Here is a 14,231-nt window from a genome sequence, read left to right as displayed (position 1 = left end):
AATCACCAATTCTTTTAGTCCAGAATTCCCTGAAGTTTGTAATTTCTTCTCACTCAATCAAAAGTCTCCCTATTGTAAGAAAGGCAGACATGGTAACAGATCTCTTTCTCAACACTGACAGCACATTTCCTTAGATGCAAACACAAAGTTGACTTCGGTAATCACTCATTAAGAAAAGAGCAGTTTGATGCTAGAGAGCTTGCCAGCTAAGAAAAGCAACTGCAGAATAATAACAATTCCTAGGATGAACTATACATTCCTTACCAGTTTATATAATTCTGCATGTCAGCACACTACTGACCTTCTTGATGCAGTCATCCACTTTTCTAGATTTCTAGCTATTAAAAATATTGGCGTAATTAAAGATTCCAAATGACTAACAAAAAAAATAGCTGGGCCTCAGCTTCCTGCGTCTGTTGACACCATATGTCTTAGAGAACACCCGTGTGTGAAAAGGTAATTGGAGAGGTAGAAGATGATCTGCCAGAAACTCACCACAGACTGTTTCTTCTGCAGCATTTCTAAATGCTCAACTAGTCCCTCATCAGCCACGTCGAATGGTGTCTGGCCCTGATGCAATAAGAGAAGACAAGAGGATATCCGATATGGCATGGTGTTAATATTCAAAAAAACACTATTTACCAATGAAGAACAAAAGTGAATTATGCTCCACATCCTCCCTCCCCAAATGCTGAGTAACATACTCTGTTTCACTCCAAAGTAGGAAAAGCCATGTGACAGCGATGGTACTTTTATGACTCAATCCATGACCAGAGCAACCTTAATCATGGAAGTGCAGTTCCCTGATTACTGCTGCTCAAATCTAAGAGCCAGGACTAACATATTTGAGTTTCCAGGTTTCCAAAAAGTACACTCCTGTACTGAGAAGGAATGTGATCAATCTGTTCTACTGTATCATCGTGTATTTGAACCCCCTGAAAGACTGCCAATCATCAGCAGGCCAAAAAAATTGGGAGCCATTTCCACATCCATAGCCATTTACAAAATAAAACAGAAAAATTACTTCAGGGCACCAAACAAGAAATCAGTTACATTTTCACCATAACTAAAGCTATAATAACCATTTAATTAACAACACATAATGAAACCTGATGGCTAGGGATCAAATAAATACAGGTTGCCTTGGCTATCTGACCTAGCAAGGTAACAATCCTTGACTGGACAGAGCAGGTAATGCAGCAAATACAACCGTGTCTGTTTCTTTTCAAGCTTAGCACAATACAAACCCCACACATTCTGAACACTTTGGAAAAGCATCTAATAGCACGTAAAGCAAAAAAGATTCCTTGTACTTTGACGCCAAAACCTCCATGCTACAATGGCTCCTTCTCATAGAGCTATTTCTTTTACGTGGGTTTCCAGTACAGACAGATGCACTCAAACCATACAGTGCCACATTTCTCTTATCAAATTATTTTGCCTGCTTTCATTCCCTGGTGCTGTTCCAAGTACTACAACCTCATTTCCTCCCCCAGAAGCAGCCACGGCACAACTGAATCCGCTCCAGCAGGAAGTGGATCACAGACACTGCCTGGACATCGCAGCATGGAGGGGAACACAAAGAACAGCCCTGGACAAGCACACGTCAGCTCTTGAAAATCCACGGGCTCTTCAAGGAAAAACTTCTAACTATTTGGATGGAAGAGGAATTTTTTTTCTCCTTTTCTTTTGTTTTTCTTCCATCCTATTTTTCTTTACTCATTTCTCACGAATCTGAGTCAATTTTTCAATTTCCCTTTTTATGACCAATATAGTAGAACAGGAAGGATTTAAAGCTGCCAGTTTCTCAAGGGTTCACTAGTTTTCAGTGCATTACACCTCAATATTAGCATATTATTTTGCACTCCAAGACTGTCTTTTTTGTTGTTGTTTAATTTGTCAGGATTATACTAAAACAGGAAGACACAGATTAGCCCCTATCCTTTCTTACAATCTTGGTCCTAAAGTTGAATCATGATCTTTTCCAGTAATACTTGAAATTTTTCTGCCTTCCTGCAGTCAAGATTCTTTATTTTCTGGCACTTCTAAATGCTCCAGTGCACACGCTAGGAGAACTGCTCACTGTGTAACTTTGTCATGGCGTTGGATCAAGTGGTAGGCAATAAAGTTGATATTCATCTGGCTATAAAATACATTGCATAAGTTGTGCCAACATCTGTGCATACTAACCAGCTTGTTCCTGATGTCCATATCACACAGTGACTCAGCCAGGATGGAACAAGCTTCCTTCACTCCCCAGTGCGCAGCAGCATGGAGCGGAGTCCAGCCGTCATTGTCCTGGACATTCAAATTAAACCCAGCCTGGATCAAGAGCCTGAGGAAAGAAGCAGTATTTATTCTGTGTCAAGAAGTCATTCTCAGGTGGGCAGAAATCGTTAACACCATGAGCCACAGAGTAGGCAGCACGGTCCACAATAAGCCAGTAGTCTCTTAACTTGTTCATTCACCTAAGCAACATCCCACTTGATGTGCTTGTAACTGTAACAGAACAGGGCAGTAAACAAAAAGTGACTTTGCTGTAAAACCTGCTGGAATGTGTCTAATTGGTAAGGTTCCCTTTCAGCATGTCCTAAACTGGGAGAACACGTTAATGTTCTGGCATCGGTCACCCAGTCTGAACTCCTGCTCCAATGGACGAGAGACACCAGACTCACTTGGGCACTAAGCAAACAAACATCTCTGCAGACTGCCATCTCCATAACCAGGAGCCAAGCACAGCACCTGGCAGGAAAAGGACATTTGGTAACTGGAGCTCAGTCTTGGCTCTACCAGAGAACAAGGCCACATGTTAGGAACAGTCCATAAGGAGACGATGCCAGCAGGACTGCCAGGTAAGAAGCAGTGACATTACTGTGATTGACAGATGTGAAATTTGCAAGTTAAATAACCCACATTTGGGTTAAACAACCCAATATGCATTTTTGCAGACTAATCCTTGCACAGTTAAAGCAAGTCTTACCCAAGTGAACCTGCCTTGGAACAACCTCGTATTACATTTACTGCTGTGCACCTTCCACCCACTCCCTCCTCAATCAGACCAGAGCGCTAGTGTTTCATAGCGTCTGGAGCTTGAATATTTAAAGACAAAACAAACAGAAGAGAGTCAATTGTAGTCTGAAGCTTCAGAGACACATGCACACTGGTACTCCAGTGATCAGATGAAAGCACTGAGCGGCTCATGTATCAAAACTGACTATTATCCAAGTTGCTTAAATATTGAAGAGCATCCCAGGGGAATTCTGCAAGTCTGGTAAAACTGCTACTGAAAATTTCCATCATGGGAAATCCCACCATCCAGAGCCACCTTCCTGCAGCACAAGGGAAATCCAGCACAACCCCAGAATGGCACCTACAGTTTTGAAACTCCTGCAGCTTTACACCGATGCGTTACTGTGCTAAATAAAAACACAGTCATACCATAGCAGCAGTGTGTTTCTCTGTGAAAGAAATTTTAAATTAGGTGCTGACTTTATGTTGATTTTCCAGCTGGCAAAAGGGAGGAACATAGCTGCTAAGACACTCAAGGTCACAGACAAATTCCACATCTCATTTGAGAGTTAGCTAGCTCCTGGCTTTCAGCCCCTTTGGTTTAAGTCACTGAAGCTTTGTATTTGAACTTACAGGGTGACCATAAAATACAGAAGAGTGAAATAATGTCAGCTTTCTGTGAGATCTGTTTATCATTACAACAATTAATGCCAAGGAGTAGCTGTCCAGAACTAAGTCACCCTGCAAACAGTGAATAAAGCCTTCATTGAGGAGAACTGGATATACAACCCTCCACTGAAAGTCCATGGGACCAACACCTCAAACTGAGGAGATATTACATTTCTGTTCCACATAAGCTGTGTTAGATTACTGTTCTTGGGCACGGTACAGGCACAGACAGCTTATAACTCAATCACAAGCTCTAATGAATGAATACTGATAGGAAACATGGAGAATAACAAAATTACTAGAGCTTGACAAGAAACAGCTCTTACACATCAAGTCATGCCACTTAAAACTATGAAATTAAGGATCAAGATGGACGAACTTTCAGAAGGCATTTTAACCTAGGTAGTAGAATAACCTTGCTGATGTTTATGGGCAGCTCCACCCATACATAAAGAGTAGAGAAGAAAGCTTTACTGTCAGAAACATTAATTGGACCTTATCTGTAAAAATAGTCATGCTTTATTGCCAGGAAACACTACATTGGGCAAGTTCATTTTCTTAATAAGCTTGTTAGTACCAGAGTGGTAGAAGCAGAACTGCTATGTGTTGGAATCCCTCTGTCACTCCTGACGGCTGCAGGAGCAGTAGCATCAAGGGGCAGGGGCAGTGAGACAGGGCTGGACACTGCATTTTTCCACTAAACTGGTCACGTAAAGTGTTGGGGTGTTTGTGATTGTCATACAGCATGCATTGTCACTTTGTAGGCTGAAATTGTACTTTTATCCTCTAATACTGTTTTACTTGCTAGTCCTAAAACTATTACTCTAATAGTGAAAATTAAACCTTCTAATTTATGTCTCAGTCTCTGAAAACCTTTCATCACTTTAAAGGCCTAGAGTTATGAAAGGGAATCTTCCAGTCCCTAAATATTTCTAGGTGAACCACTATGGTTGGGCACATAAATCTACAGAGCCTTTTGACAAACAGCAGCCTGAAAATCTCAGTACAAAACAGATTTCTCTCAACTATCAAGCTAGATGTGTTTCTTACAAAAACCAGTCTTAAATCAATGCATCAGCCCTGGGAAGGAGCTCCTACCTCATGACTTCAGAATAGCCCTTTGCCGCAGCAACATGAAGAGCTGTGGCACCCGTTCGAGGCTGCTTTATATCTTCAATTCTCCCACTGTTCAGCCACTGTCGGGCATCCTGTAGCATTTGCTGCTCCTCTTCTTTTCTCGCCAGGTCTAGGTCTACACCTAAGAAGGTGAAGCACAGAAGAAGATAATATCAAATGAAAGTTCTCATGAACATGTTAAACTTACCCTATGTTTCATTTGCTATACAATATTAGTAACCTCTTGGTAATCTTGCACAAAAATCAGCAAAAGCATTTTCTAGGAGTTGGGAGAACTACTGCATCACTGACAAAGACTTCAAAGCTGTCTGACTTAAAAAAAAAAATAAAATCTGAAAGTTGAACTACTGGTTGCAAACCAGCCCAACTAACTACTAGCTCAACTGTGAACCAACTATGGGTGGAAGGATTGTGCTCTAAATATGCAGTGTCCTAGACTGAAATAACCAAGTCATGAACAACAGCCTTACAAACTGAATTAAACAACAGTGTGAGTATAATCTACAGTGCAGATCTGAAGAGATGATCCTAAGATGCCACCTGCAAGAGCAGCACAACCCCAACTGTATGGTCACTTAAAATTCAGTATGATTTGCAAGCTGCACGTACAGAGATCTCTGTGCTGCACCAGAGCCATTCATGCCAGGCACACCAAAAGAAATATTTAGTTAATTCCACTGAGCAGCAAACCACTAGATTCTGACAAAACACAATTCTAAATTATTTTGGGGATAGAAAGCAAAAAAAACCCCCAAAAACTAACCTGATGGCTTAAGAGATCTGCTTTATATGAAGTCAGATCAAGTAAGTCCATCAATACATCTGGTATAACAGAGACATGGACTATGGGGCTTTCTGATAACAAGAGGGAGAAGTTTCCCACCCTAGGAAATGGTTGCTATGATGTGGAGAGGCCAGGTGGGTTTAGCTGATGGGCTGTGTCACTATACCAACAAGAAGCAAAACTATCTTTAACTTGTTTTTTTAAGTGGAGTTTTCATTACAATGAGGTCCTGTAAGGATGATGTATCAACGAGAAGTACAATATAGCTCCATACAAGATTAATCAGACTAGAGCTCACTGACTCAGGAAAAAATATGAAGGAGAAGATGACAAATCTCAAAATAACAAGGATGTTGAAAAGTAACTGTCCCTATGGATTAGTTCTTTCAGTATAAGAATGACATGATTCCCAATTAAATTATGGGGCATTAGGTTCAAAACAGAACAAAAGAAAACACTTAACTCAGGGTCTGAACTGTGAAAGCCACAACCACAGGATGCTGCAAAGATCAGAAATACAACTGGCTTCAGAATAAGGATTAGAGAAATCTGTAGTCATTAAACATAATGCTATACATTATGTTCCCAAGAAGGACTGCACAAGTTCATGAAACAGAAAGCCACGGGGGATTCATGAGCACACAGAAAGCCCATCTGGCTCAGGAATTCCTTGAGATACAGTGCCTGGAGGCTGGGAAAATGTTTGGGAAAGGAATCATACACGCTTGTCCTGTTGTTATAGTTTGCACCAGGCAGCTGCTTTTAGCTGCCATTGAAGACAGGCTACAGAGCTGGATGGACACTTATTTAAAGTTTATAACACATTTACTCCAGCAATTATGATCCTTTTAAACTGTGTCAATGGGAAGCTTCTCAGTGGAGACAGATGGTTGTTTCAGGGCATCTTAGCAGGATGCCGCTAATGTGGTAAAGCTATGAAAAAGCCAAGCAGAATCCCAAGAAGTGTCAGGCAAAATATCTGCAGTTGAGGCAGAATTACATGAAGAATTGTGTCTACAGTCAGCATTTGTTTTACTGGGCTGTCCAAACCATGCCTGTCTCTTCTTGCAGTCAGGCTTCCCTAGATGCCCAGAAAGATACAGATCCTTTCTTTCTATCAGTGTAACTTGTCTCTCTTTAAAGTAGGTATCAAGAACTGTACACACTAATAACATGGTTGAAATCTTACAGGGCATGGTTTGGACAGCCCAGTAAAACAAACGTTGACTGCCAACACAATTCTTTTTAAATATGTGAGTAGATTAAATTTAAGGGAGAAGGGCTATTTAAGCTTATTTCAAAGTGGAGGGAAAAGAGGAACAAAATAAGAACAACCTTGTCAAAAATACTAGAGTAGAAAGTGAAAAGCTTCTATTTACCAGAAGGAACATGATCCTGCATCAATCTTCCAAGAGGAACAGTAACAGAAATAACAACTAGTTCTCAGATGGACAGCTACAAACTCCCCAGTGGAACAGTAACACAGTTCACAAAGTAGCAAGGGACTCATCTCTTCCTAACTATACCTGAAAATAGCTTAAAAAATAAAGTAACCACCATGCGTCAAGCAGAATATATCTGTTGGAGAGGACTGGATTCAATCCAGCATGCAAACAACCCCAAGATCAACCTGCAGTCATAAAATAATCTAGACTGGAAAGAATCTCTGGGGGTCTCTAGCCCAAATCCCTGCTCTAAGGAGGGTAACTTCAAACCCAGATCAATTTGCTCAGAGCTGAATGCAGCCGAGTTTTGACTACCTCCAGTGACGGAGATTCCACAAGTTCCTTGGGTCCCTGTTCCAGCACTTTCCTGGGAAACACTTTTCCTCAGAACATCCCTCGTTCAACCCTATGACTTCTTCCTCTCATCCTGTCACTGTGCAGCTCTGAAAAGAGTCTGGCTCCATTGTCTCTATAGCCTCCCTCAAGATAGTGGAGTACAACAATTAGATCCCCCTGTCAACTTTCTCTTCTCAAGGCTAAATACGCAGTCCATACATATCCAATGTGGATAGTTTGGTCTGTATCAGCTCAATTTGCCTCGGTTCATCACTTCCCCCATAGATAAATGCATCCTTCAAAAACATTCTTGATGAACTTCATAGATAGGGTTTAAACTTCTTACACATGTGTACAGACACCTAACCACTCACAGATTAATTTCATCAGTATAAAGAAAATTTTACACTGATGAAGCATTTCTTAATTATAATACAAGTTACACTGTCCGACGTTTCTTCCACCAGTGATGTTTTTGCAGGGACAGCACAGAGAGCCTAGCCCCCCAGACAGGCACACCTGATGAGAAAGGGGAAATGGCAGAGCAGACAGGCTGCAGAAGTCTACGAAAGCATCAGGACAAAGCAGGTCACTCCAGGCCAGGCATAATCATTTCCCAGTCCCTGCTCTTGGCAGGGCTGTAAATCTCACCTCTGTATTATCAAGTCTTAGTGAAACAAGACCTTTCATTGATACCAGAGGTCAGAATTAAATCTCACTTTAAAAGCAAACAGATCTAATGCATCAGCTTTCAGTACTGTGGTGTCTTGTTTTGAAGAATCCTATTAAGGACAGAGACTGCACACCACAAACCTTCTGCATCTGTTCCACTGTTCTGCTACCAAAGCGAAATTTGTCAGCTGCCTCTCGGGCCAGATTTCAGATCTCTTCACCTATAGACAGTAAGCCAACAGAATTTTCTTATAGAAACTCTTAGAGGTCTAACTCTCACATATTCAATCCCACTGCTGATTTACCTTGTTTCTTTACTTGTTCCAGAAGCAGGTCCTTCATGGCTGCTTCCTCTGCGATGTCAGACGGGACTTCACCTTCACTGTTCACAGCAGCCACATTGGCTCCATGACTGATTAAGTACCTATGTGAACGAGACCCATACCAACGTATTAGACCTTGTGTGCAGGTTTCAGTGCAACTTATACAGTAAACCAAGTAGCAGAACAAAATATTTGGCTTTCTCATTCAAGTTCAATTACCAAATGAGTATCATATTCTTATCAAATTTCTAGACTAAAAAAGTTCATTATTAAATGCAAGGTCCCCAGTCCATAGCCCATAGTTTTTGCTTCTCTATAGTTATTCAAATACCCCTAGTTCTTGCACTAACCTGATAGATTATGCTTTTTTTTTTTAAAGTAATTAAAAAAAGATAAGCCAAGCCATCATAAATTTTTTAATTTGTCTTTTTATAACTATACCAAAAGTTCATTCCAGAACAACTAATGTCTTTTCCAGCTTGCCCATCTTGTAACCAGTAAAATTCGGGGAAGTAAAAAAGTATCTGTTTAAACACACAGATATAGGAGGGTGAGGTAGGAGAAGATATTTTTTCTTGGTTTTGTTTTAAAATCTATTTTCAATGCCTTTGAGAAATAGTTATCAATATTCAAATTTTGGTAACTTTTTGGTAGCTGTGGTGGACTAAATGACTGGTAAAAAAATAATAATATCTTTCATTTGAAGAACTAGTATTTGGGAAGAAAAACCAAACTGATAAAGGATCGTCCAAAAAGCTACGAATTGTTCCAGGAGGAGTACAACACACAGAAATAAATGAGCCACAAAAGATTTTTTTTTTTTTGTTAGAATATATTGTAGAGGACTATCTTGAGAAATACTATTGTTTTCCCTTATTCTTCTAACCTATAATGCAGCTTTTATCTCAGAAAAATTATTTCACTTGGGAAGCTACTATTTATGTTGCCTCTTCTTTGGTTCCAGTTATTCTAGCACTCCAGGTCATATATTTGAGCAACTCTCAAAGTCTCAGAACAACATGTTGGTGCACAAGTAGTCTGGTATCAGTATCTTCTCTAGGACAAACAGACTATTAGTCCTTTGTGAGCATAGTGAAGACTCAGATCAGCTGCAGAATGCTATTTCAAACCCTGGAATCAGAAACTGTGCCAAGAAGAGTCAAATCTTTGTTGGGCATCACTTATAGCTGGTTATTGCTTTGCTATAAACATCTACTGGACAAAACTCTCAGTTATACTTACTGTCTTTTCTTTCACATGTATTTCATGTTTGTACTCACTGAATTATCTAATCTCTCTATGGCAGGCCAAAGAATTTCACCTGGTTATGTCCAAACTGAGCCCAATATCTTGTGTTGTAAGCAAAACAAAAAAATACGATGAGACAGTGCTCTAAGTGAGTTAAGTAACAAGCAGTTACTTTTATCTACTTTTCCATCTTTTGTGAGACAGTACACAAGAAACAGAAACAGAAGATCTGAATGTGAAGAAAAAGAAACAATGCTGTTGGTATATTGGTGACTCCAGAGCCCAGAACATTGCATTTCTCTCTCAAAAGTCTCCACACAACTGCAGCAGTGCTCACATAGGCCTGTCTATGGTAAGAAAACAGTCGCTTTGCAAAGCCTCAGAACAAGGGTAAGCGCTGGCGCAGTCTCTCTTTGAATTCTTTTGATGGTATCCGCCATCTGGGGTTTACACCAGAATAGCTATATGCATGTAATTACACTAACATACATTTTGTACAGAGACAGAATTCTTTTCAGTTAGAGGAACAAAATCCCAAATTGCTCTTAGGTAACACTTAAAATTCTGCATGGGCTCCCTGCTGATGGAAGCGCACAGCAAAGACAGCAGCAGCAGAGCTGTGCTTCATTACAAGTTTCTATTAGTGTGCCTGCCTGTCAGCCATCATGTTTCCCTTTTGCTTGGCATTTCAGCTAAAGTATCTAATGAATCATAAGTCACTGTAATGGGATCAGCAAAAGGCAACCAGTGGCAGGCTCCACCTTAATCCCCACAAATTAAGAATTCAGTAACAGGAGAAATGCATCTATTTTCAGCATTGCTTCCCAAGACACTGTGTAAGTCTCAGAGCATCAATCGCCTGTGTACCTGCTCCGAAGAGGAAGATGTGGAAAGTGTTATAAATACCCAGAATAGCCTGAAACTCACTCACTCTGCTATGTTCAGATAGCCACAAGATGCCACTGCATGAAGAGGGGTCCAGCCCTCGTTATCTTGCTGGTTCACATTGGCTCCATTTTCTACAAGGAACTTCACCATGTCCAGGTTCTCATCTATACAGGCCTGAGGGAAAAGGGGAGGGAGAACATTCAGGGGAGGGAAGGATTGAAGAAAAAAGGGAAGGGAAAGGGAAAAAAAAAAAAGCGTTGGTGTTAAATCAAGTGTACAACCTCAATTTGCAGTTTATTGGCAGCAGGTAATTCCTGGGCTGACATTCCCACACTGTGAGCTAGCACACCTTAAAACTTAAGGTAGCATGAGGTTGGGAAGTAAAATAAATTAATTTCAGGACTTTCAAAAATTAATTGTAACTCAGAGTCCCCAGGTGGACAACCTCTACGTTTGCTCAAGCCTCACTTCTCACCAATTGATCTGTTTCATTCCTCTCTCCCACACTGTTATCTCCCTGGAGCGGGGACACACTGTAAAATGATATATCTGTATTAGTTTTAGGTATGGCATCAAATTCCTCTAAGCAAGGCAAGCTATGTATTTATTTAGATTACATTGTTCCCTCAAAATTTCAATGAAATAATGTCATAACAATGAATGAAATGAGATATCGCTAATGGTAGTGATGAGCAGGGAAAGCATGAGCTCAAGAAGCCTGACTAAAGCAGACCATCTGTATACTGGTTGTTGCCCTTTTACAGACGTAATCATAGCAAAAGCAGAATTTGACAGAAGTGAATAACTTCTTTATTCAGCAGTATTTATTAATTTTCCTGAGTATAACAAAGTACAACTTTCCCTCTTAGCTCTACAGACCCTGTGAGCTATTGAATAGAATGACAACCTTTTATTAGCTGCTGTATGAATTCCAGAGCCTGTATTTAGAGAGACCTGCTAGCTTTGAAGTTGCCAGAAGAAAACCTAGCTAGATTTTCAAGTCTCAGCGCTTCTGTTGGGTGGAATTCCTCCTTCCTCAAATTCCTGGCTACAGCACGTTCTGCATTGCATTTACAGTTCACTGGAGGCTGCTATTTAAGGATGAGCTGGCAATTTAATACATATGTCCAAATGCATGTGCCTCAGCTGAGAAGCACCAAGCATGACTGGGAGGCAAAAGGACTGGCTTTTACAGCGTGTCCATCTACAGGCAGAAACCTAGGTCCTCATTACTAAAGACAGAATCAGCTTGGTTGAAATTCCTCCAAAATCACAGTACTCGATTCTTTTATATAGCTTCATGTGGGCACATCTATCAGTTACGGCAGTCAGATGACTTCCAGATAATCATTCTTCTAAAATGAGCAACACTGACTATCCATTCCTACCCTAGCAAGTAATGAAAATGAGGAAATTGTCTTTAACCAACACCCCACTCTCTAGCCCCTGGTCCAGGAGACAATCCTGTATTATCTAACACATTCATCTATGCTGCATTGCTTATTTCAAAGGAGAGGCATGCCTTACACCAGGACATCCAACGCTTGTTATTTCTACCGCAAGTGCAAATCTCAAACTAGCCTTTTACCCCACAAACACAAGTTACTCCTGTATTTGCTTGTTTCACAAGTAGCTGTGCAAAAGGCTACTTGTGAACTTTAAAAGCGAAGCTTTTAAACCTCTTGCCTCTAAGGAAGCATGCTCCAGAAAACTAACTCCTAGTACAGTTCCTTGGCAAATACTGGAAAATGCAGAGTACATCTATGGTGCTAGGAAAGGATCCCCCGGGAGCAGAATCAAGCACCCAAGTCCAGACTGCACCTATGCTGAAGTGTTAGCATGTCTCCTTGTTCTGTTTTAGTCTGGTTTAATCTTACTCTTTGCCAGAAAAGCACAAGCATAATTCTAGAAATAGTTTACTTTAGGGACTGCTCCAAACCCAGAACAGATGAGACTGCCCCTGGGTTGGCTCCCTCCACCCTGCCTCAGTCCATCAACACTCTCCCACCCGCAGGCACGAAACAGCTTCATCCCGTAAACCCAGCTCTGGGGGACTTCCCTTAGATTATTTCAGGCACTAAAACTGGGAAAAAAACCACAACCCAAACCAAAAATATTGGGGACTGAAGAGCACCACACTGAGGTCAGAGGAGTGCCAGGTCCAAGCATGGCAGGGTAAGACATGGTTAGGTCTGAGCAAAGTAGATGCAAACCAGGTTCTACCACCAGCCTCAGGAGCAAGGTTTGCTCCTTCATCCTCATTTATTTAGATCATCTGGTCCAACCCCCTGCTCAAAGCAGGGCTAAACCTGATGTTAGATCAGGTTGCTCAGGGCCTGCTCCGGCCAGGTTTTACTGTCTGCAAGGATGGAGACTCCACAGCTAGTCTAGGTCCCTGTCCCAGTGCTTCACCATCCTCTCGGTGGGTAATTTTTCTTACTATCTAATCAGGACTTTTCTTGCTGCAACTTATGCCTCCTGCTGCAGTAGTGCAGATGTAGCCTCTAAGTCTCAGCAGGTGATGAGAGCAGGAAACACAAGCCAAGTATTCCTACTGTACAGGGGAACTAATGTGTGCCCAATATGCACGTGATTAATTTTAAGACATATTCTAGAAGGTATACACTCCTCATTTCCATAATCCTGCAAACTATGCAAACAAATCTGTTAGTGGCTTACATCCATAACAATGCATTCAAATGCAGTAGGAAGGTGAAGTGTGCAATGCACGCAGACGTGGACATGGATACGCAGAGGAACATACCAATCCCTTTACCATTCAAGGAGCAATTTTTGGGAAATTCGTCTCTGAGCCTGCAAAACTGAGAGCGAATCTGTATTTTATTGGCACCCACATTTATTGTGATATACTTCAAGTTTTCCCCCAACACACCTCAAATAAATTACACTTGGAATCTTATTGATGAGTTATTTACATTTTGACCTGGGAACACAACCATTACATATCACTTTTTAAATAAAACTGACTTTATCTAAAAGCATATTGCTCCGAGAATAGCCAAGACAAGTTCACCCACACAGTGGTTTCTTTTGAGCTCAATCACTTCTGGTTGACTAAAGAATTATAGCCTCAAAGAATAATTTTATCAGTGTGGCTCTGACAAAGCAGCAAGGTAGCTGTTTCACGCCTGTGCATACTTAGTGCTGTGCTGTATTTGCATATTACCTGCAGTTTGAATGTAAATCTAAATTTAGACTCAAGAATGTCTCTATATTGTGAGCTTTGTATGTATTTGATAGAGAATTATATTTACATTGTTTATCATTTAAACCACCCCAATACACCCACTACATCTGCACATACTTGGAATCGGCCAAAAGAAAACACCAGTTCTTGGTCAAGCCACTGGATATACTGGACTCTAAAATTAAATATCTGTTTAGAGGCATAAAAGAGGGCCCCCCACCCCTTCTTTTAAATTTCTGCCTGTTACTGGCCTCGTTGTTCTGCTGGTTCCCGTCTTGCATGGTTCCTATGGAATGTATGCTAGAAACAGAAGGGATAATGGGATCAAACCCCACCTGTTCCTACACCGAAATCTGCAGTAATTTGACTCGCCTGGCTTCTGAAGAGATAAAATTATGACAAAGTGACAAAGCTACATGGGTGCTGACAACAGCAGGCATTCGCTTGCTTCCCCAAGGGAACCATCATGCATTTCATGCTTGCTGTTTGTATTTGGGAAGATAAAGTCAAGC

At 40.9% G+C, this 14,231-nt stretch overlaps 1 protein-coding gene across 6 annotated transcripts in view; it reads right to left on the bottom strand.

Annotated features, from left to right (window-relative positions):
* Positions 1 to 14,231, bottom strand: part of PPP1R12B (protein phosphatase 1 regulatory subunit 12B) — a 125,090-nt gene that overhangs the window by 82,143 nt on the left and 28,716 nt on the right. For all 6 annotated transcript variants that reach the window (XM_029999632.2, XM_029999633.2, XM_029999634.2 and 3 more), the window contains exons 2-6: positions 10,555 to 10,685; positions 8,358 to 8,476; positions 4,777 to 4,936; positions 2,191 to 2,335; positions 496 to 570 (exon numbers count right to left, since the gene is read on the bottom strand). In XM_029999632.2, coding sequence (XP_029855492.1) covers positions 496 to 570; positions 2,191 to 2,335; positions 4,777 to 4,936; positions 8,358 to 8,476; positions 10,555 to 10,685 — 630 coding nt within the window. The remainder of the gene's footprint in view (positions 1 to 495; positions 571 to 2,190; positions 2,336 to 4,776; positions 4,937 to 8,357; positions 8,477 to 10,554; positions 10,686 to 14,231) is intronic.

Source organism: Aquila chrysaetos, chromosome 24 (assembly GCF_900496995.4).
Source record: "Aquila chrysaetos chrysaetos chromosome 24, bAquChr1.4, whole genome shotgun sequence".
Classification (NCBI taxonomy): Eukaryota; Metazoa; Chordata; class Aves; order Accipitriformes; family Accipitridae; genus Aquila; species Aquila chrysaetos.
This window is presented reverse-complemented; position numbering and strand designations above follow the sequence as displayed.